This window comes from Cladophialophora psammophila, assembly GCF_000585535.1.
Source record: "Cladophialophora psammophila CBS 110553 chromosome Unknown aczJe-supercont1.25, whole genome shotgun sequence".
In the NCBI taxonomy this organism is placed as follows: domain Eukaryota; kingdom Fungi; phylum Ascomycota; class Eurotiomycetes; order Chaetothyriales; family Herpotrichiellaceae; genus Cladophialophora; species Cladophialophora psammophila.
Genome location: NW_006912946.1, coordinates 135,423 through 155,496, shown reverse-complemented (window position 1 = coordinate 155,496; position 20,074 = coordinate 135,423). Strand labels below are relative to the sequence as shown.

The following is a 20,074-nucleotide window of genomic DNA, read 5'->3' as shown; positions in this document are numbered from 1 at the left end:
TGTACGCATGACAGATGCGCTTGTCATAGATTTGGCCCAGTGTGATTGCGCCACCGGCCCATCTCGCCATCCGAATAATGCAGCCTTCTCCTGTCGTGCAGACAGCATAAAACGGCGTGGTTGTTTTCTGGTTTCATTTATCGGATTCCTTCTGACACTACAGCTCTACTCTATGGAATCCGAGTACATGTATCAGACTTCAATCTGCTGCTCCCATCGCCTCCATATCCCATATTTGTGATCAACTTGACCACTTCGCCAACAACCTTGCAAGCCGTATCCTTCTCCTACCCAGTGTTTACATCCGTCTTCTCCCGTACATGTCATGTCGAAGTTTCCATTCCTCCTCTGACTTGGCCTTAACAGCTTCTTTTCCCGCGGGTCGAAACCTAGGATCACGCGCAATCCGGCTTGGGGCGCTATAGAAACCACCAGTTTTTTCCTCGAAAAAGCTCGTGCCGCCAATGTTGCCCATCAGAAGCTGACCTCTCTCAATTGCATAGTCCGGTGCGGGTTTGTACTTGCATACTAGGGTGTCCGTGTCCACTCTCAGCTCCGATGACTCTGTAGACTCGGCCAAGTTGGCTATGATGTCTCCAACTGCGCGAATTGCAGCACTCTCGATCCCCACATCGGACGTTGGGTCGCTCAAGGCACTATCACCACCGATCCCAATCGCCAGATGGCTAGCAAGGCATTCTTTAGCGACCTGCGCGAACACTTTTCGTGTCCCTGTAGCCGCTCTGTTGTCTCTGCTGGCAATTCGCATCCAATTTTGAAGACTCTCCTTCCTCGCAATATGTGAATTTTGTAAAAAGCCCTGTGGTGCATCTGGACTCTGTGCTCTGGCACACATCCTCATGACTCGATTCATTTTCATGCGCTGACTCTTACTGACAGGTCTGAGCTCGAACCAATCATCATTCCCAACCTCAAAGATCTCTCGCATGGTGGAGGCGTCAAAGGGAGCCGAGGCCTTGTTAGTGATTTGTGCTAATGGTTGAAGAGAGCTCAATTGCGAGTCAAACCCCGGAGGAGGGTTTCGAATAATGATGGATCTAGGGCTATAGGTCTGGGCACGACAGGTAAGTTCCGGTGTTGCTGTTGTACTGTTAGAGCGAGCTGGCGAAGCTGGTCCACTCGACTTTACTCGATGCAAATCGGGATTATGCAGAACAGTTTTCCCTGTCTTTGCCAATGCCTGTTGAGCTGCGACAAAACTCTGCATCTTATTCTTGCGGTCGTAAGGTTCGTCATCTGGTAGGACAAGAATTGGGCGGACGGTCTGCTGTCCTGGCGCCGGTTGCTCCGTTATTAATCGCTGCTTGGGCGGCTCCCCAACAGCATTGGGGTATGAGAAACTTCTGATGACGTTCGGTACCAAAAGAGAAGAAGCGTCAGAAATGTTTTCGTCCATATTGATAACGCTGTCGGAGTTCACATGTGGCATCGCCGGGCGCTCAACTAGATCCGACGCGAGGGTCCAGGTTTGCGAATGGTTTCTGGAACCGAGTTCGTTCTCATAGTGAACGAATGTCGCTGGGGTCACTACCGAGTTCCCGATCATACCTGAGCCGGGAGTGAAGTGATGATGTGGAGTGACGAAACCGGCAGATGCGTCCGTGTATTCATGAGACAACGATGCGAGTTTGTTCTCCTGCTTGGAAGGGCTGATATCGTCTGGGGCCATTAAATTGCCGTAATATTGGCCTGGGTGGAAGGTGGGCATCGCGGCCGGACCTAGCACGGGCATACCATGTGAGTCAAACCACCACGTCAAACCAGGGTGCTGGAACCCACTGATTCCAGAGAAATTGCTCGGGGAGCTATTCACACTGGGATTGATGCCTTGTTGTACCTGCTTGATGATCGCATGTGGCTGGACGCGTTGGGGTGTTGGATTGACAAGCGGCGACGGCGTCTGTGAAGTCAACCTCAGCATTGCCTTTGGCGCTGTGGGGATTGCCGAGCTGGTGTTGTTGGCCTCGAGCCATGTCGGCTGCGGATTACCCGGCACGAGAGGAAGGTCAGACTCCTGGTTGAGGGAGTTACTGCAGTCGGCTCGTTTCTGACGGGTCGGTGTAGAGACGGTGTCTTCGTTCTCCGCGAAACTGTCATTGTCATCTTCAGGGGTATCTTCCAAGATCAGTGGCTTCCAGGCCTTGGGACCCTTGTTGCGGTTGAGCTGAGGATTCTTGGTGAAGGCGCTCAAAGAAACCGGTGCAGGCTTAGGAGGTAACTTGTGCTCCTCTGCTTCACGACTTGCTTGTCTTGCAGAAGCGGCTTTGAAAGCATGATACTCGGCAGCTCTGGCTCGCGCACCCAACATGTCGGGGTTCTCTGTAGGCAAAAGGCGAGGTCTAGATATTGTGAGTATGCCAGCTTTGGGGGAAGGACATGATGATGTTTGACCTGGATCCAAAAGGTTGCTTTAAATCTTAAACATTTCCTTGCGGAATCATCAGCTTACAACTTCTGCAACTGCGGATGTGAGAGTCCACCCAAGGAAGATGATGTAGTTTGCGGCGAGGAAGGAGACGGCGACTGCGACAGACTGGACCTGGCCAAAACCTGGCACCTGGACAGACTCAGAAGGGAAGAGGCTGCAATCGGGGACGCCGATCTATGCAGCAACCACCAGAGCAGGTGCAAGCGGAAGAAGATTGAAGGGAAACGGGAATTGGAGAGAGTGGTGCCGCAGGGGAATGAGGATGAGGGCAAAGTGAGGGTCTAGGAGGAGAGGGCGCGGCCGAAGATACTGAACGAGCACTGAATACAAAAGAAGAACAAACACGTTTTCTTAAGTGGCTCGAAATCAGGAAGACCGAATACCATCTGTTGTGATGAGGCTTGGTGTTCGAAATCACTAAATTGATTTTGTTGCCATCAGGAAGGAGAGACTGAAGAAAGAGATCCGGGAAGGCATAGAGGAGGCCAGCCACTTGTCACTCATCCGCATTTCACCCTCCTTTCAGGTTTCCACCAATCCATCTTTGTCTATCATCATTTCGTCGAACACACCATCACAGCTGATAGGAAACAAAACACCCTCGAGACTCCCGATGTCCACAACGAGACACTCATCAGGAGAGGGATGCTCTAATCGCAGGAAGACTGGGTACGCAGCCGCCGCCGCTCAGGCACATACCAGATTGACTCGCTATTCCAGCGTCACAGGCAGAACGGCTGCCACCACCCCCCCTTCTCTTTGTGGCATCCTATCCCGCGTGCCCTGTCATCGACGATACAATCAAACATCCAAGAAGAGATCAATGAAGAGGAGGCTGATTGATAGACGGCGAGACAGGCCACTAGATGATGGGCACGGGAAATCATCGGCACGGTTGGGTGACCCACCAGCCTTGTTTGCCTTGTCCTACCTTGCCCAACTTGCCACAACCTAAATACGACAACTTCGCAGTATGTTTCGCCGCAACTCCCTGCGACTTCTTCGAGAAAGACTCCAACTGATCCGTCAACTAGCTGCTCCCAAGTCTAAGAGTCTTCACCCTCAGAATCTCTGAGACGAGACCAGCATCATGAAGATAGGTGATCCGACATATCGAGGTGCACAAGTCCATCTCCCGCTTGAAGTCGCCACGCTCATAATGGCATATGTGGCTTCGGGCCATGATCCTGACACTCAAACATCATTATGGGCATGCTGTTTGGTGTCCAAGACCTGGTATGCCGCCTCTGTCCCCCATCTCTACAACCGGCCCTTTCTTTCCAGCTGGAACTTCGACCTTTTCACTCGGACGATATGCCCCGCGGCACAGCCCCGGAGATCGCGTGTCGGTCTTGAAAATATGATTAAACATCTTGACATGAGTCGTCTCGCGTACGAGAGCACCAATAGTCTCACGGCCCGTCTTATCAACCGGATCAAGTCGTCGCTGGAGAGTTTTGCTACGCCAGCAGTCACTTTCTCGTAAGCCACTTCCAGTCTTTGCAGGAATTTCGGACGACTCTGACGCTGTCGGTAGGGTTTCATCATTGGCTTCATTGTCTAAATGTGTGAATTTGCGTCATCTAGACATGTCAGCAGATTCTTACTCGATACAGCTGCGCGACCTTTTCGATGCCATAGCTAAGCTTAAACGTTTGACATCTCTGAGTCTGCCAAGAGGAATCAAATTTAGAGCAGAGTATCTTCCGTGGGAAAACCTGAAATGGCCAGAGAAGTTGACGCGTCTACATGCCACCGATCTGATGTGTTCTCGATCCATGGACTGGGACATGCTGTTTGAAAGCTGGCCCAGGACTCTGAAAACACTGACTTTTCCGATGTCGGACGTCTTATTACACTGTCAAAAAAGAGTGGACCATGTTCAACGCCTAGAGTTGACTGATTCTAGAGGATCAGGTGATGACAGCTATAACCTGTTCGATATCCTCCAAGTCTTTCCAAGTCTCCAAGAACTGATCGTTCCCGCCGATGTGGCACGGAGAACCCTCAACGAACTTCCGGTAGAGGCAGAAGGAACGGCGGCCACAACCGCCCCTCTGGAAATATTGAGGATCACCCCGACACCTTATCCAAAATGGTACCTTCACAGCCAAGGCCGTGTACATGTCGAACCGGACTTTGAGGCCTTTCGCAGGTTGGCCGTGCTCCCTCGACTTCGGAGGCTGGAAATGCCGAAGTCCCTCACGACCTGCAACCGAGACGGAGACGAAACCTGGTTCGAGGAGCTCTCACGCAGGATCGAGAAACGCGCAGACCAAGACCAGCGAAGCTCTTCGGGCATTTTCCTGGTGGATGATTTGGAGGCTACGGAAATATGATAGGCATGATTAGTTCGCAACCTTGGGTAAGCGCGAGCCGAGTGTTGTATCTCGGCCTGTACTGGCAGGCTATCTTTGGTGTTTATTTCGCAACGGTGTTGAATTCTGTTCTGGACACTGGACTGAGAAGCTAGTCTACCTGTCCAGGTAGAGAAACACTCAGCACCTGGCAAATCTTCCGTTCACCCAGTAGTAATGGCCGACCAGCGCCTCCAATCTTGCTCAAAGCTGCATTATCATTCCCCTGCTCCCACATTACAACCATGGTGAGTACACGTCCATCACGAGCAGTCTCAAAGCCAACGCCTGCACCAACATTGCCATAGCCTTGTATCTCATTCCAATCCAGCAAAAAGGGGGAAAAAGACTCTTTTCGCTCCGACCGTGCCCTTTGTTCCGCCATCCAGTGCCCAGCGCTGTGTTCTCATTCATACAAAATCCTCGCATGTCAACATTTCTCCAATGTGCCATACCGTACCGTAAGCAGATCGACGATGGGAATAGGAAGAGAGGGAGATCAAACATGACGGCGTGGTGCGTATAGCCGCTGATGCCATGTTTATGATTCTCTCCGGGACTTCCGCTTGCCTTCTCAGAAGATCGTTCCAAATGTGCCCTCAGTCTCGATTCTCTTCCTCGGGCTTCCTTCGGTATCTGGCTTGCGATGTCTGCAAAATCACAACATAGGTTAGCATAACGCCGCCACCACAACAGCTGAATCGCAAGAGGATACTGAGAACGGGAGGAGGAGAAGACCACATACCTAAACGTGAATCCCACAAAAAGACCCTTGCCCATCTTTTCGTCCCGCTCTGCCATCTCCTCCAGTGCTCTCTGTTTATCATGCACCTCCTTGTACTTCGCCATATCCGCCTCATTGGAGAAATCATCAAAGTAACCAGCATCTGTCTCTGAATCCAACTCCGGCACAAACGGGGCCTTCTGCTCTCTTAGCTTCGAGAAGTCAACTTCGGCGAAGTACTCGTGCTTGTGGATTTCAGAGATAGATTTGAACCGATGATCTTTAGCGGCGACGAGGCGAGTGATCAAATCCCAGGTACGCTTGGAGAGGAAGTAGGTGGGGTCGTCATAGATGGGTTTACGGAGCACACGCTGCCAGCGTTTCAGGTTTTGCCAGGTTTCGTCGACGGTGGCGCCTGCGAACGGTGGGTACCCTGCCAAGGCTTCAAAGAGCATGCAGCCCAAAGACCAGTAGTCGACAGTGAAATCATATGTTTCACCCTTGAGAACTTCTGGGGCCATGTAGTCAGGGGACCCAACGATAGACTTGGCGTAGTTGATGTCCTTCTTGCGTAGGGAACGATAACCCTCGCGGCGTTGGTCGGCAGAGCGATCTTCCACGGCGGGCATGCCGAAGGGAACTGGCGCATTTCCTACTTCCTCGAGCTTGATGCGCATGCTTTCGATCTTGATGGGGCTAAGCATGCCCGCGGCGAGTCCAAAGTCGGTAAGTTTGACGTGTCCTGTGGCATCAATCAAGAAATTCTCTGGTTTCAAGTCGCGGTGAATGTAGCCCAATGTATGCAAGGCGTCCACACAGGAGAACATTTCGGCAATGTAAAATCTTGCGTGACGGTTGTGAAGAACGCCGGTGTTATTGAGCAGGGTTCGAAAGTCGCCTCCAGGCACGTACTCCATAGCCAAGTAGATCTGTTCTTCATCTTGAAAAGAGTAGAGCAACTTGACAAGCCATTCGGATTTGGCGGCGGTGAGGATGTCTCTCTCAGTCAAGATGTGCCGTACTTCATCCAGTTTGAAGAGGAGTTTCTTTCTCATGACCTTGAGTGCGCAGACCTCTCGAGTGTCTTTCTTTTGGGCGAGATAGACCTGACCGTATCCGCCTTGACCAACTTGGGTAAGGATTTGAAAGTCACCATGACGAAGGCGAGTACGGCGTTTGCGCAGATTGGCCCGCTCGCGCCCAAGGTATTTGTGGAGCGCGTTGTCGTACTCTTCTCTTGGGGTCTCGGGTGGATTAGGGAACGAGGCTTTGAAAGCAGCCTCTCTGGATTGACGATTGTGGACGTATGAGAGGAGGTCGAAATAGTAGTCAAGGAAGTCTATGAGACATTAGTGCCTGATCTGTACTGCAGAGCGTTGGGAGACATACACAATTGAGTCACGTTTGCCAGTCGTTTAACTTTCGGAAGTTGCAACTTTTGCAACTCCTCAGCGGTGAGACCTTTGGTCGTGGTCATGGTCTTCTTGGAGTCTGCAGTCCGATATTGTTCTTGCCGCGAGATGGCAGCATGATTCTGCTGAACACCTTTGCCGTATCCCAGGTTACCAGCAGGTGCGTTTTCTTTGTTGGACTGACGTGTGGGACTCTCTGAGCGGCCATGATACTGGGTAGGAGGATCTGCGAAGGGATCTTCACTCATATTCTCGTCACCAGGAGAGAAGCCTTGTTTGGCAGGGGACTTTGGCTGAGTCTTGGTGGGCGAGGTGGGAGCCAGTTTCATGGCACTGTCAAATACATTGGGCAGATCGTTGGCTCCGGGAGGGAGTTGTCTCTTGCTTGGACTGCCTTGAGGGGTTTGCACGGGACTCGTGAAGCCATGCACAACGCCGCCACCTGGGGTCGTGGGGGTGTGAGGACGGTCGTACATCTCGTTGCCAGAACGAGTGTGCAACAGAGGAGGAGGCATAGGCATGACCATGTTGAGATCTTGCTGTGATTTAGGGGAGAGAGGTGTGCTGCCGACAGCCATTTTTGGTCGGATGAATGTGTGTTTTGCGGATGACGGCGACGGAAGGTGAACCGGGCGGTGAAGACTGCGGCTTTTCTTCTCACAATCAAATCAAGAGCACAACAGTCAGGCGATCAGTCCCTTCAGCTGAACTTTCAAGCTATTAAATGCTTTAGAGGTGAGACGGCAAGGACGATGGCTGGATCAATTGCGCACCGCAGGCAAACGAGACCGAGTCCGCGCTGCGACGTGGGTTGGTTAATACAAGGGATCATTCAAGACGGATTTGGAGAGAATCAACAACAGCGACTTGTTTCGATGGGCAACGAAGGCCTGTGCCGCAGTCACGTGGGTCCTGATTGGGATGCACCGACTCGCTGCTTTAAGCATACATGCTCGTGTCCTAGGTTTGCTGCTATTCAAATGTTTTGCACAGTTCTATAGATATTTGAACCTTGACTGTTGTGTGTAATTGAGAGGCAGCAGTGCCGATTTGCACCGTCTTCCATAATCCTTGCGGCATACGAATATGCTGGAGTCGATGCCGCAGTCACACCCATCCCTGCCACAATGGCACGCCATCAAACATGACCAAGCTCTTCTCCCGGTCAGTAAACGTCGTGAAACCATATTTCCACGAGAGATTAACAATATCTCGACTGAGTACTACTCCTGATTCTCATAATCCCAAAGAGTCTGAAGAATCGCCAAGCCTTCCTCTACATCGTCGTCGTTCCATGGCTTGAGTTGGTACGACTGCATGAAGTGCCAAAAGGATTTATAGCTAAGTTGTTTGGCAATTTTGTCCCGATATTTGTAGATATCGGTTTCTTCTGGCTGCTAAGGGGTTGTGAAGCCGTGGGTTGGGTGGTGTTAGGCATCTTAGTTTGTTAGGTGGAAGAGAAGGCGGCTGATGGGTAAGAATAGTCTGCGGGTTTGAACGTTGTATTGTAGGGTCGGCAAATTGGAGAGGTGAGATGTTTGGTGAGATACATCAAGGCAGGTGGGAAGGAGAACCCTATTATACCTAGGTAGCAAACAGCGGTCAGGCTTTTGATATGAAACTATATAGAGACACGCTTGACAAGCGCGGGCCGGAAATGTGCCGAGACAATTCTCTATGAAGAATACTCGGTTCTTGGGTACTGTTTGTACACAATATACTTTCGCAATTGCGAAGTCCTGAATCCATGTGCAACGACTGACACCAGAGGGTAGGATCGATTGAACCTTCAGACGCCAATGACTGGACCATCACGCCGCCGTTCCACTGCATAGGTGAGCGTCTGTTTCAACATTCAGTATACCGGACCAAGCAATCTCTGATTCTCAGATTGATGGACAGCAATATTCCATGACATCCACGCCTTTTGTTAATGTCCATATCTCACAGCGAATAAGGCCAGCAATCTACCACTCCATCTTCTCCTTGACATAAAGATCCACGTATGTGTCAACGTCCATCGAGTCTAGCTTCGAGGCATCGGTGCCCAGTTCCAAAAGCTCCTTGATCTTGGCTTCCGGGAAGTGGTGGCTCAAATGTCTCTTGTATTTGGCCAAAATCTCGGGCTTGGCCTCATCTCTTCGCAGACGGTGACCAAGCGGTGCCTCCACCACAACTTCATCCAACACAGTTCCGTCGTTGAGTGTCACGGTCAAAGCATTCGAAATCGTCCTCAAGGCAGGGTCGTGGTAGTCCTTGGTGAACTGAGGATCCTCGACACATTTAATCCTCTTCCGGAGGTCCTCTACCAGAGGAGACGTCGCGGCCTCGCTACCGTCAACGTAGTCGGTGGCCTCCAGACGGTTGAAGCACAACATAGTTGCAACCATATATTGAACGCAGTGGTCGCGATCGGCAAAATTGTCCATGGGCTTAAATTGCTTGTCAATGATTCGGATGCACGCTTCGTGGGTTCGGTTGGTGATCTCTTTGATGTCCTTCGCCGACTTGCCCATATCCGCAAGGATCTTGTAGATCTTTTGTGCAGCTTCAACAGCAGTCTGCGAGTGGAACTCGGCCGGATACGACACCTTGAACAAAACATTCTCCATGACGTAAGAGCCGTAAGGACGCTGGAACTCAAACTTCTTGCCCTTAAAGAGGACATCGTAGAAACCCCAGACAGGGGCCGAAAGCACTGTGGGAATGCCGGCTTGGCCTTGCAGGACCTTGAATGCGAGGTTTACCGCTCTTTGACAGGCATCTCCAGCAGCCCACGACTTGCGGGACATGGTGTTGGGTGAGTGTCGGTAGGTTCGCAAGCTCTGCCCGTCGACAAATGCCTGAGAGACAACAGCCGCAGTCTGCGCTTCGTCAAGACCCAGCATCTTACTGACCACTGCAGCCGACGCCACCTTCACGAGGACGACATGGTCCAAACCAACTCGGTTGAAAGAGTTCTCTAGAGCCAAACATCCTTGAATTTCATGGGCCTTGATCATGCCTTCCAAAACATCCCTGATGGTTGGGATCTTGCCGTTGCCCACCTTACCACCAGCTCTGTTTGTTCGGGCCATCCAGTCAGCGACCGCTAGAATAGCACCAAGGTTGTCTGAAGGATGACCCCATTCCGCAGCCAGCCAGCAGTCATTGTAATCCAGCCACCTGATCATAGCGCCAATATTGAAGGCACCGTTCACGGGGTCCAGTTCAAAAGGCGTTCCGGGGACTCGAGTTCCATTAGGAATGCTGGAACCTGGGACTATAGGGCCTAGGATAGCAGAGCACTGAGGAAAGCGCAGGGCTTCCAGACCACAACCGATAGTGTCCAGGAGGATGTAGCGAGAAGTATCGAGGGCAAGTTCCGAGTCAATCTTGTAATTGTGCACGTAGGAGGCGATGTCGGTGATTTCGGGATCGTAAGCCTGAGTAGGGGCTTTGGAGGGCTGCGAGGAAGCCATCTTCGCGGAAGTTGAGAAGGAGGAGACAAGGGTAGACCTAGAACGAGGGAGTCTCAAGCTGGGCGCTGAGCGAATTGCTGGGGAGGGTGCTTGTGCTCGGACAGCTAAAGCACCCGCAGCCAACCTTCGCACTGGAGCTCTTTGGAAGGCGGAGGACACCAGCATGGCTCGGTAGAGGTCGATCGAGCACAGTCAGGTCAAGGCGGAGGGAATCGCGAGGTCGGTCAAAGGGCTCAGTGCGACAATGGTCGAGTGAGCGGGGTGTGAGTGGTAGAGTCGGTGTTGAGATGACAAGCCAGCGAACACTCAATGCTCTCCACGGGCAGGTGACAGGGTGACAGCAACAGACTCCTGTGTTCCCCGGGCCACAACAATGCTGTTCCCAGTGAGGCTGTGGTTGATTTGCTCACCGACTTGAGGGGGAGCCAAAGAAAATGAACAGAGTGGAAAAGGGCAGGGACGATGGGACGTTTGGGGGGGGGAGCGCAGGAATAAAATAAAATCAGAGCTCGAGCAACTCTCAACCACTTTTTCTTGGACAAACCTCACTCACTCACTCACTAGTACGGCAGCTGTCTACTTCAGCCATCTATTTTACATCATCCTCTCCTCACTCTCCATCTCACACAGACTTGCTACCGACCTATTGCGCTTGCCATTCCTAGCATCGCCTCTGTGCCGCGTCCCCGATCGAGCTCCGACTGCCTCGGCCATTGCCGGCCCATCGCAAGCGGTGCGTGTCGAGGTCGCCCACCAGTCGCCCCGCTGGAATACCCAATGCCCCCTGATTGTTGCTAGCTGTTGGTTCCGCCTCTATCCTGTCCCCGATTGATTGGCCCATTGCCTCTTTCTAACCCTTCTGGCAGTCTGAAAGAATGCGAAAAATGTCCTCTAGACAAGCCCACTATCAGCCTCTTGAAAATGCCACTGAAGTAGAACTCGATGGAGGCGATCGGTCCGACGACGACCCCAAAGAACCCCAGACCTACACTCTCCGCTCTGGTCCACCTGCGGGCGACGCCGCTTCGGCAAGCGAGGTCGCTCTGCTAGGCTTCTCCGCCCATGACAGGTCCCCCAGAAGACGAAAATACTCCGATTCCGTTGCCAGCCGCTTCTGCGCCGGCCGCAGACTCACCAAGCAATACATCACCCTCTCAGTCCTCCTCTTAGCAGTCATTGTCTCCGTCATTAGTGGCGGGGGCTATTGGTTCTATACTCAGGGTCAAATCAATGGGCAGTCTCCGCCATGGTATCCGACACCGCAAGGCGGGACATTGCCATCATGGCAAGACAGCTACGACAAGGCTCGAAAATTGGTTGACCGCATGAGCCTCGTGGAGAAGGTCAACATCACCACGGGCACAGGATGGGCAATGGGCTTCTGCGTGGGCAATACTGCCCCAGCACTGAGCGTTGGTTTTCCGAGTCTTTGTCTTCAGGACGGGCCTTTGGGGATACGATTCGCAGATCATGCTACTTCGTTCCCTGCTGGTATCACGGTGGGCGCCACCTGGAACCGAGATCTGATGCGTCGCCGCGGTGCTGCTCATGCACGTCAGGCTAGGCTCAAGGGCGTCAACGTCATTCTTGGGCCAGCAATGGGACCGCTGGGTCGAAACCCGGCTGGTGGTAGAGATTGGGAAGGCTTTGGCAGCGACCCAGTCCTGCAAGGCGTAGCAGCATACGAGACCATTCAAGGCATCCAATCGCAGGGTGTCATGGCAACTGCAAAACACTATATCGGCAACGAGCAAGAGCATTTCCGTCGAGGCCTGGAATGGGGTCTCCCAGAGGCCCTTTCTTCCAACATGGATGATCGCACTCTGCACGAAGTCTACGCTTGGCCATTTGCTGAGAGCGTAAGAGCCGGAGTGGCCAGTATTATGTGTTCTTACCAGATGGTCAACAATTCTTATGCTTGTGCGAACAGCAAGTTAATGAATGGCATTTTGAAGGATGAACTCGGTTTCCAAGGCTTTGTCCAGTCAGACTGGTTGGCGCAACGCAGTGGTGTCGCCAGCGCTCTTGCAGGCCTCGATATGTCCATGCCAGGTGATGGACTGTATTGGCAGGATGGAAGATCCCTTTTTGGTAAGCAGCTCACCGTCGCAGTGCTCAATGGCTCGCTTCCCATGACTAGGCTCAACGATATGGTCACACGGATAGTTGCTGCATGGTATCAGCTGGGACAAGACTCCTGGTCCTCTGAGGGGCCCAATTTTTCCTCATGGACCACCGACGAATATGGCTATCCACACCCTGGTAGCAGCAGCAAACAAGACAAAATCCTCGTCAACAAGTATGTCGAGACTGAGAACGACCAAAGCCGACAGTTGGCTCGAGAAGTGGCCAGCGAGGGCATCGTCCTGCTGAAGAACGAAGATTCAATCTTGCCGTTGAGCTCTGCACTTTCCGAGTTGGGGCCTGGCACTCCCAAGCGAGTCGCCGTTCTTGGGGAGGACGCCGGCCCTGGGAAAGGTCCCAATTACTGCGAAGATCGAGCTTGCAACCAAGGTACGCTCGCTGTGGGCTGGGGTTCAGGTGCGACCGATTTTACTTATCTTGTCGACCCGCTTTCGGCCCTGAAGTCGAGCTTTGACAAGTCTGTGGTCGAAATAACTAGCTCTCTTACCAACAAGGTGTCTTCTAGCTTGAGTAAGGCCCTCCGTGAACAACACCTGTGCCTGGTCTTTGGTAATGCAGACGCCGGCGAAGGTCATCGCATCTGGCATAGTCAGCGTGCAGACAGAAATGACCTGGAGATTCAAAAGGGCGCTGGTCAATTGATCCGCACAGTGGCCGACGCATGTGGCGGTCCTGTTGTGGTCATTATCCATTCTGTTGGTCCTGTCATCCTCGAAGATTTCGCCGGTTTGGAGTCCGTCAAGGCCATTATCTTTGCGAACTTGCCTGGTCAGGAAAGCGGAAATGCCCTGGCTGACGTCCTGTTCGGCCGGACCGATGCTTCCGGACGGCTACCATACACGGTCGGCAGGTCTCTTGTAGACTATGGCCCAGGTGCTCCAGTGCTTTATTATCCCAACGCCATTATCCCTCAGGTGGATTTCAAGGAAGGTCTGTTCATCGATTATCGTCATTTTGACAAGGCCGACATTGAGCCACGATATCCATTCGGTCACGGGCTGTCGTTCACCACATTCAATTTCTCCGACCTGGTTATCACGAGCCTGAAATCAAAATCGCGTCTTCCTTCTTCCCGGCCTTTGACGCTCACCCCGCCAAGGTTTGATGAGACCATACCCCCCGTCGAAAGTGCGCTCATCCCAAGTACATTCACAAAACTTCGGAAGTTTGTTTATCCGTACGTATCTAAAGCGGACAAAATAAAGAAGGGAAGGTATCCCTATCCTGATGGATACGAAATTGTTCAAGAGCCCAGTGCTGCTGGAGGCGGTGAAGGTGGCAATCCCGCGCTGTTTGAAGAGTATGTCAGGGTTCAAGTGCGCGTTACAAACACAGGACATCGCAAAGGAAAGTCTGTCGTTCAACTGTATGTGTCGTTCCCCGGAGCGATAATGGAACCATCCACCAATGAGATCATCGAGACACCGGTAAGAGTGTTGCGCAACTTCACGAAGATCGAGCTCGAGGCAGGTTCAGAACAAGTTGTCAACCTCACACTGACACGAAAGGATCTCAGTTACTGGTCTACGGTCCAACAGAATTGGGTGATGCCTGACGGTCCGTTCACCTTAGCCATGGGTCGCAGTTCCCGAGATCTGCCTCTGCAGGGGACATACTGATCACCTGGAGACGAGGCATATCGAGTCAGATGTTGCGGAGTCAGTATGGATGAACACGATAACGTGAGGGTTTTGATGATCCTATGCATCATCTCCTCTATCAGAACTGGGAGAGCGAAAGCGATCTTGGGACTGGATCATCTGATATGCGAGTCGACAGAGCCAACGCGACAGACCACTGCTCCATTACAACCTCTTGAACCTCGGACCAAATGTCGCTTCCATGTGGCCATAGTTCGACCGAGGACTTCTGCCACCACCATGTCCCCGCATTCCCCCACATGGGCCTTGACAAACCAGAGCCTTTACTGCCTTCAAGCCAAGGACCCTAGTGCTCTCTTGGGCTTTTCAGAGGTTCACTTTGATGGGTTTGCCTCCTCATTTGGTAGTGACGATTGGGCCCTCGAGTATGTTTCGAGCGACGTGGGCCTGATGTCCACATTGTTACGCAGCTACGCTAAGTCCATGACCGCGGTCCGATGGCATAAAAGGGGAGGCGGACGTAAGGCACTTTGAAGCATCTTACATAGACTTCCGCAGAACTCATACCACCCGCCGCTCTTTCACCATCGTGGGTTGGAGTCGTCTTTGATTATAAGTTGCCAACACGCCCGCACCTTGCGTGAGAAGCCGCTTTGAAACAACAGCTATTCGGCCGTTTGCTGAACCAAGAGCGATTTATATATAACATTGTCTCCGGCCCAACACCTGCCCTCCCTTTCGTCACTGCTTCCCTTTGCTGAACGACCTTGGAAGGCTGTTGTTCAAATGGCTCCTGATATCAATACCATGGCCCACTGGGCCACCGAAGGTTATGCCAATAATGGAGTGCCTCGAGAGGAGTACGAAATCCCTGGTAAGTTGACCTTTCTCCTCTTTCGTGCATCAATCCACATCGTCCTTGACTTGCCGCAAACGGGAAGATGAGAAATTGTCGTCCTTGCTCGGACGATGCATCAGGAGGGTACCTCCCAGACCGACAGCACTCTCCAGGGGTACTAGTCTTCTTGTCTGCACGGATCAGTTAAATCTGGATCGTTTTTCACCCCCTTCTACGAAGGCCCAGCCATGGACAAGAAGCGGCCGTCCATCCTTTTTTGGTTATTTTGGAAGGAGCAACCCGCCCTTGGGTCAAATCCACCTTTTTCAACATTGCCACCGATCTCAAATTTGTCTGAATCACCATCCATCGGAGATACGACTTGGATCTCAAGACGACTACCTGCCTGGAGCTTTACCGCTTGTTTGCTTACATTTGAGACGCATTCCTGAGGATCAACAATGCACCGGAGCATTCTGCCAGCCAATGCCTCCTTCTGCATCGCTGACACTTCCCGCCTGAAAGTTAGGCCATCCGCAATACTCCTTCGTGCCCTTATGCCAGCCAAACATCCCAGACACTTTACGACTTCGAAGAACATTCTGCTAACTAAGGTATTGCAGATATCGTATTGCATGGGCCCTATACTAGGAAGATCCGTGTCTTGTCGATCGGTGCTGGTGTCACCGGAATTATGAATGCTTATCACATACAAAAATTTCTGCAGAACGTAGAACATGTGATTTATGAGAAGAACCCTGATATCGGAGGCACTTGGCTGGAAAACCGGTACCCAGGTATGTTTAATATGTGCCGTGAATGGTCGCGTGTCCCTCATGGCTGCTATTGCTAGGCCGAGTGGTGTTTCTCCGAGTGGAAGACATCGTATCGGTTCGGGCCATACCACTGTCGCATCAGGCTTGCATTGCTTGTTTCAATTACTGATCTGGCAAAAACAGGCTGCGCATGTGATATTCCGAGTCATGCATACACCTATCCTTTTGCTCTCAATGTGAGTTGTGAAACCCCCTAGACCTAGTTGACCTTTACGACTGAGTCTTACCTTTAAATTCACAGCCCGACTGGCCTCGTTTCTTTTCCTACTCCCTCGATATCTGGAAATATCTTGATAAGGTCTGCGAGGTATGGGGTCTAAGAAAATACATGACCTTCAACACCGAGGTCATCGGATGCTATTGGCAACAGGAGACGGGCGAATGGCTTGTGAAACTCAAGCAGACGAATCCTGACGGAAGCACACGTCTCTTCGAAGATAGGTGCCACATGCTTCTTCATGGCACTGGCATTCTGAACAACTTCAAATGGCCCAACATTGAGGGCATGGAGAAGTTCAAGGGGAAGATCATGCATACGGCTCGATGGCCCAAGGATTACCAGGCCGAAGAATGGAAGAAGGATCGTGTCGCTGTCATCGGGTCCGGAGTAAGATTCCACTGTCTCCTGTTTCAGTGGGACATTCTGACCTCAATCATTCGAACAGGCCTCCAGTATTCAGACGGTACCAACGATGCAGCCTCATGCCAAACATCTCGATGTTTTCGTCCGCACAGGTACGTTTTACACGATGCTATAGTGAATACGCTCTCCTGCCACCCTGTGACTTCGTTGTCGATCCTGTATTTGGAAATGAAGCTCTAACTCTTCATGTTTAGGTGTCTGGTTCGTGCAGATTGCGAATAACTTTGGTGCAAATCATGAATATACGGACGAGCAGAAACAAGAGTTCCGTGATCCATACAAAATCACTGAGCATGCTAAATCCATTGAGGACCAAGTTAATGGACTGTGGGGTTCCTTCTACAAGAACTCGAAAGCCCAAGAAGAGGGACAGGCCGCTTTGAAGGCCCGTATGGCTGAGATGATTAAGGATGAGAGATTACTTAAAGGCTTCACCCCGACTTTCGGCATTGGCTGTCGCAGAATTACTCCTGGTGATCCCTATATGGAGTAAGTTTCAAGCCTACCATTTTGACATTCTCTCAATCTTACAACCTCTCCAGGGCCATTCAAAAACCCAATGTCGACGTCCACTTCACGCCCGTCGAAAAGATTGTAAGTCCCCGGGAGAGCCCTGCGTGGCGTTATTGCTGCAATCCTCACTCAACCCGTCATTCTTGATGCGACGATCAGGTGCTAACCGTAAAAAGGACGAAACAGGAGTTATCGGTGGTGACGGCATCCATCGCGAAGTCGACACAATCGTTTGTGCCACCGGTTTTGACGTGTCATACCGTCCTCGCTTTCCAATCGTCGGCCAGAATGGAGTCGAGCTGGCCGACAAATGGAAGCTCTGCCCCGAGGGCTACCTTGGCCTCGCGATTCCCGAATTTCCCAACTTTTTGACTTTCATTGGACCTAACTGGCCCGTGGAGAATGGCAGCGTCATGGGCCCGCTGATGTACGTCTCGTACTACGCCCTGCAGATGATCAAGAAGCTCCAGTCCGAGTACATTTGCAGCATCGCACCGAAGCAGGATGTCACGGACGCGTTCAATGAACATTGCCAAGAATGGGTCAAACATACTGTTTGGGTCGAAGAATGCCGATCATGGTTCGTAGACCTCTTTGTTGCTCTCCACTGCATGCAGACTGAGCTGAGACGGATGCTGACTGCCTTGCCATTAGGTACAAGAATAACGAGACAGGTCGCGTGAATGCTGTTTGGCCTGGCTCCTCTTTGCATTACATAGAAACCATCAAAACACCCCGCTATGAGGACTTCGAAATCGAATACCTTGGACCAGCCAAGAAGAACATGTGGGCGTTCTTGGGTATGGGCACTGTTCAGGCCTTGGTCAACAAAGAGGATGTTTCGCCATATTTAAATGCTGAGGCCATTGATCCGGATTGGATGAAGGCTGTGGGCATAGATGCGAGCAAACTGCACGAGACGAGGATGAAGGATCTGCAAGCCAAGCATGAAGAGCAACTGGAGAAGAGCAAACAGAACGTGCAGAAGGTGGTTGTTTCGTAAGAGAAATCGGCGGAGACCGAGAACCGCAAGATAAAGAGTGAAGCAGCCTTGTCACGTGAGCACGTAGCTCCATTACAAGATTGGTTCTAGGAATCCCTCGATACAATTTATAGCTGAAGAAGTATCCCACGATAATAATCTTTGGGTTTATTTTCCTGGAAAGGATCGATAATGCGTACCTTTACACTTGTGTGACCTCCCAAGACCTCCGTGAGGTGACCCCACTGTATGTGTCACGTGCCAGGGCGTCGGCGTCTCAGATCCAGAGAATCTGCGGAGACAAGGGTAAACAATAAATTATTAGCTCTTGCTTCTCCCCATGGGCGGATGCCAACCGCTGTCACCAGTTTTTGTTGTCAACGTCCATAAGAGCGGTTTGTATACTGCTAATTCTGCTTCATTTTCATATTTGCACGTTCTCCCATGTTTATCGCTACCTGAGCACGACCAAGCAGCGCATTTGCTCAATAGTACCAAACATCTGGGCGGTAACTGAACAATGGAGATCCATTCGGTACTGCCTGAAGAGCGAGCAAGAGATCCAAAAGGCGAGACACTGCCCTGGGGATATCGTTACGCAGAGTGAGTAGTAATGGCGGACCCGTATCCCCCCGTCTACTGGGTCTTCCTGCCGAAGAAAATCATTTTAACGTGCTTCGAACAGCTCCGCTAGAAATGCCAGACAACTGCCCGAAGAGAGCGGACCTTTCGGTCGCAATCGAAGCATAAGATCCACAGCGTCGCGGACGCCGCGTGCAAGAACAGGCACGACACCTGTTCGGCAAAGGGAAAATACTGCGGTCGCTGAATTTGGGAGGTTATTTGCGAAGGAACAGGCGAAAGAGGAAGAGAAGAAGACTGCGCTGCCATCTCCTCCTCCGGCTTCAGGCGAAGCAGCGGCGACAGAACGACCTATCCAACCAGAAGCCGTACCCACGGAATGTTTACTTTACGGTTACGCCGGCAAGCAATCGGAATGGAAGGTCTTGTCCAAATTTGAAAAGATCGTTTCCCCCGGTATTATTTGCGAAGATTACCCACGAGAAGATCCCAATCTCTACCTATCCTCTAACTCGCCGCTTGGCCTCTCGAGGGGTTCTGTGGTGGTCCATCAGAATCTGAGTCGCGAGGCAATTAGAAAGAGCAGGATATATTGTGGTGGAAATCACTGGATCAAGGTCACATTCGACTCCTATCAGGCTGCAGAGAGAGCATGTTTCTATAGTCCCATCGACATCGATGGATACATGGTTCATTGCGAGATGTGGCACGGAAAAGGGCCTGCAGCAGATGTTCCCTTACTCAAAGGTCCTGCCTTCGGACCAGACAAGTCAGACCTTCAACCGCCACAGCCGCAGCGACAGCCGGATGACGGTCGAAGAGCGCGGACGTTAGTCTCATCACAATCTTCCCGTATGCTATCAGGCAAACAGTCGGCTATTGCAGGCTTCGAGCGGGCACTACAGACTCTGCCTCGATCTCATACAATGCCTGACATGCAATACGGTCAGCCTTTGAGCCGTGAAGATGAACTACTTTCTATCGAGTCCGCAACCGCTTCGTCAGCAACGGCCACCGCCACAGACTTGGCCCCTCTTCAGCCGTTATCGTCTAATGGTCTTCGCTCCCGCTCCGTCCCTCAACTACCAAGCGAGACAGGCCACCCCTTGGAATCAGATTACATGACGCACATTAAGAACGTGAAGAAAGTTGTTCTACGACCGATGTCGGAAGCTCTTCCTCCGCAACCGACGTTTGTGGAGAGAGTTCTTAGGAGTATTCCTATTGTGTCGTATTTCATGGGTAGCACGAAGCAAGGAGCGACGGGAAGACGCGATGTCATAGGAGAGGGTCCACTGCTCAAGGATGATGGAAGCTGGGATCCAGCTAATGGCTGGTACTGGAGCTTCTGGCACGGCGTGGATAGATGGTTTGGGACGGATTTCTGTGGGTTGAAGGACGATTGAGGACAGGATTGTACGCCGATAATCAGTTTCAATGCAGACACGACTTGGGGACAACTTGTACAAAACATCAGGGAGAAGGGAGAAAGGAACACGGGGGCTCCAAGATCGCCTCTGTTAACAGCCGG

General features: G+C 51.7%; 7 protein-coding genes across 7 annotated transcripts; 4 read left to right on the top strand and 3 right to left on the bottom strand.

Annotated features, from left to right (window-relative positions):
- Nucleotides 1-298: 298 nt before the first annotated feature.
- On the bottom strand, nucleotides 299-2,329 carry A1O5_11339 (uncharacterized protein; the record flags this gene model as incomplete). Its single annotated transcript, XM_007751911.1, has 1 exon — nucleotides 299-2,329. One exon carries the CDS (start codon nucleotides 2,327-2,329, stop codon nucleotides 299-301), a length of 2,031 nt encoding a protein of 676 aa, XP_007750101.1.
- A 1,210-nt stretch (nucleotides 2,330-3,539) lies between these two features.
- On the top strand, nucleotides 3,540-4,788 carry A1O5_11338 (uncharacterized protein; the record flags this gene model as incomplete). The annotated part of the gene is made up of 2 exons (XM_007751910.1): nucleotides 3,540-3,931; nucleotides 3,987-4,788. 2 exons carry the CDS (start codon nucleotides 3,540-3,542, stop codon nucleotides 4,786-4,788), a joined length of 1,194 nt encoding a protein of 397 aa, XP_007750100.1.
- Nucleotides 4,789-5,380: 592 nt separating this feature from the next.
- A1O5_11337 (AGC/NDR/NDR-UNCLASSIFIED protein kinase) lies at nucleotides 5,381-7,520 on the bottom strand (the record flags this gene model as incomplete). The annotated part of the gene is made up of 3 exons (XM_007751909.1): nucleotides 5,381-5,456; nucleotides 5,552-6,869; nucleotides 6,920-7,520. The coding sequence occupies 3 exons, from the start codon at nucleotides 7,518-7,520 to the stop codon at nucleotides 5,381-5,383; spliced, it is 1,995 nt and encodes a 664-aa protein (XP_007750099.1).
- Nucleotides 7,521-8,909: 1,389 nt separating this feature from the next.
- A1O5_11336 (2-methylcitrate dehydratase) lies at nucleotides 8,910-10,403 on the bottom strand (the record flags this gene model as incomplete). The annotated part of the gene is made up of 1 exon (XM_007751908.1): nucleotides 8,910-10,403. One exon carries the CDS (start codon nucleotides 10,401-10,403, stop codon nucleotides 8,910-8,912), a length of 1,494 nt encoding a protein of 497 aa, XP_007750098.1.
- Nucleotides 10,404-11,287: 884 nt separating this feature from the next.
- Nucleotides 11,288-14,167, top strand: A1O5_11335 (beta-glucosidase; the record flags this gene model as incomplete). Its single annotated transcript, XM_007751907.1, has 1 exon — nucleotides 11,288-14,167. One exon carries the CDS (start codon nucleotides 11,288-11,290, stop codon nucleotides 14,165-14,167), a length of 2,880 nt encoding a protein of 959 aa, XP_007750097.1.
- A 1,514-nt stretch (nucleotides 14,168-15,681) lies between these two features.
- A1O5_11334 (uncharacterized protein) lies at nucleotides 15,682-17,982 on the top strand (the record flags this gene model as incomplete). The annotated part of the gene is made up of 8 exons (XM_007751906.1): nucleotides 15,682-15,784; nucleotides 15,947-15,999; nucleotides 16,065-16,430; nucleotides 16,489-16,558; nucleotides 16,661-16,955; nucleotides 17,009-17,060; nucleotides 17,156-17,559; nucleotides 17,634-17,982. 8 exons carry the CDS (start codon nucleotides 15,682-15,684, stop codon nucleotides 17,980-17,982), a joined length of 1,692 nt encoding a protein of 563 aa, XP_007750096.1.
- Nucleotides 17,983-18,481: 499 nt separating this feature from the next.
- On the top strand, nucleotides 18,482-19,949 carry A1O5_11333 (uncharacterized protein; the record flags this gene model as incomplete). The annotated part of the gene is made up of 2 exons (XM_007751905.1): nucleotides 18,482-18,564; nucleotides 18,647-19,949. 2 exons carry the CDS (start codon nucleotides 18,482-18,484, stop codon nucleotides 19,947-19,949), a joined length of 1,386 nt encoding a protein of 461 aa, XP_007750095.1.
- Nucleotides 19,950-20,074: the final 125 nt, after the last annotated feature.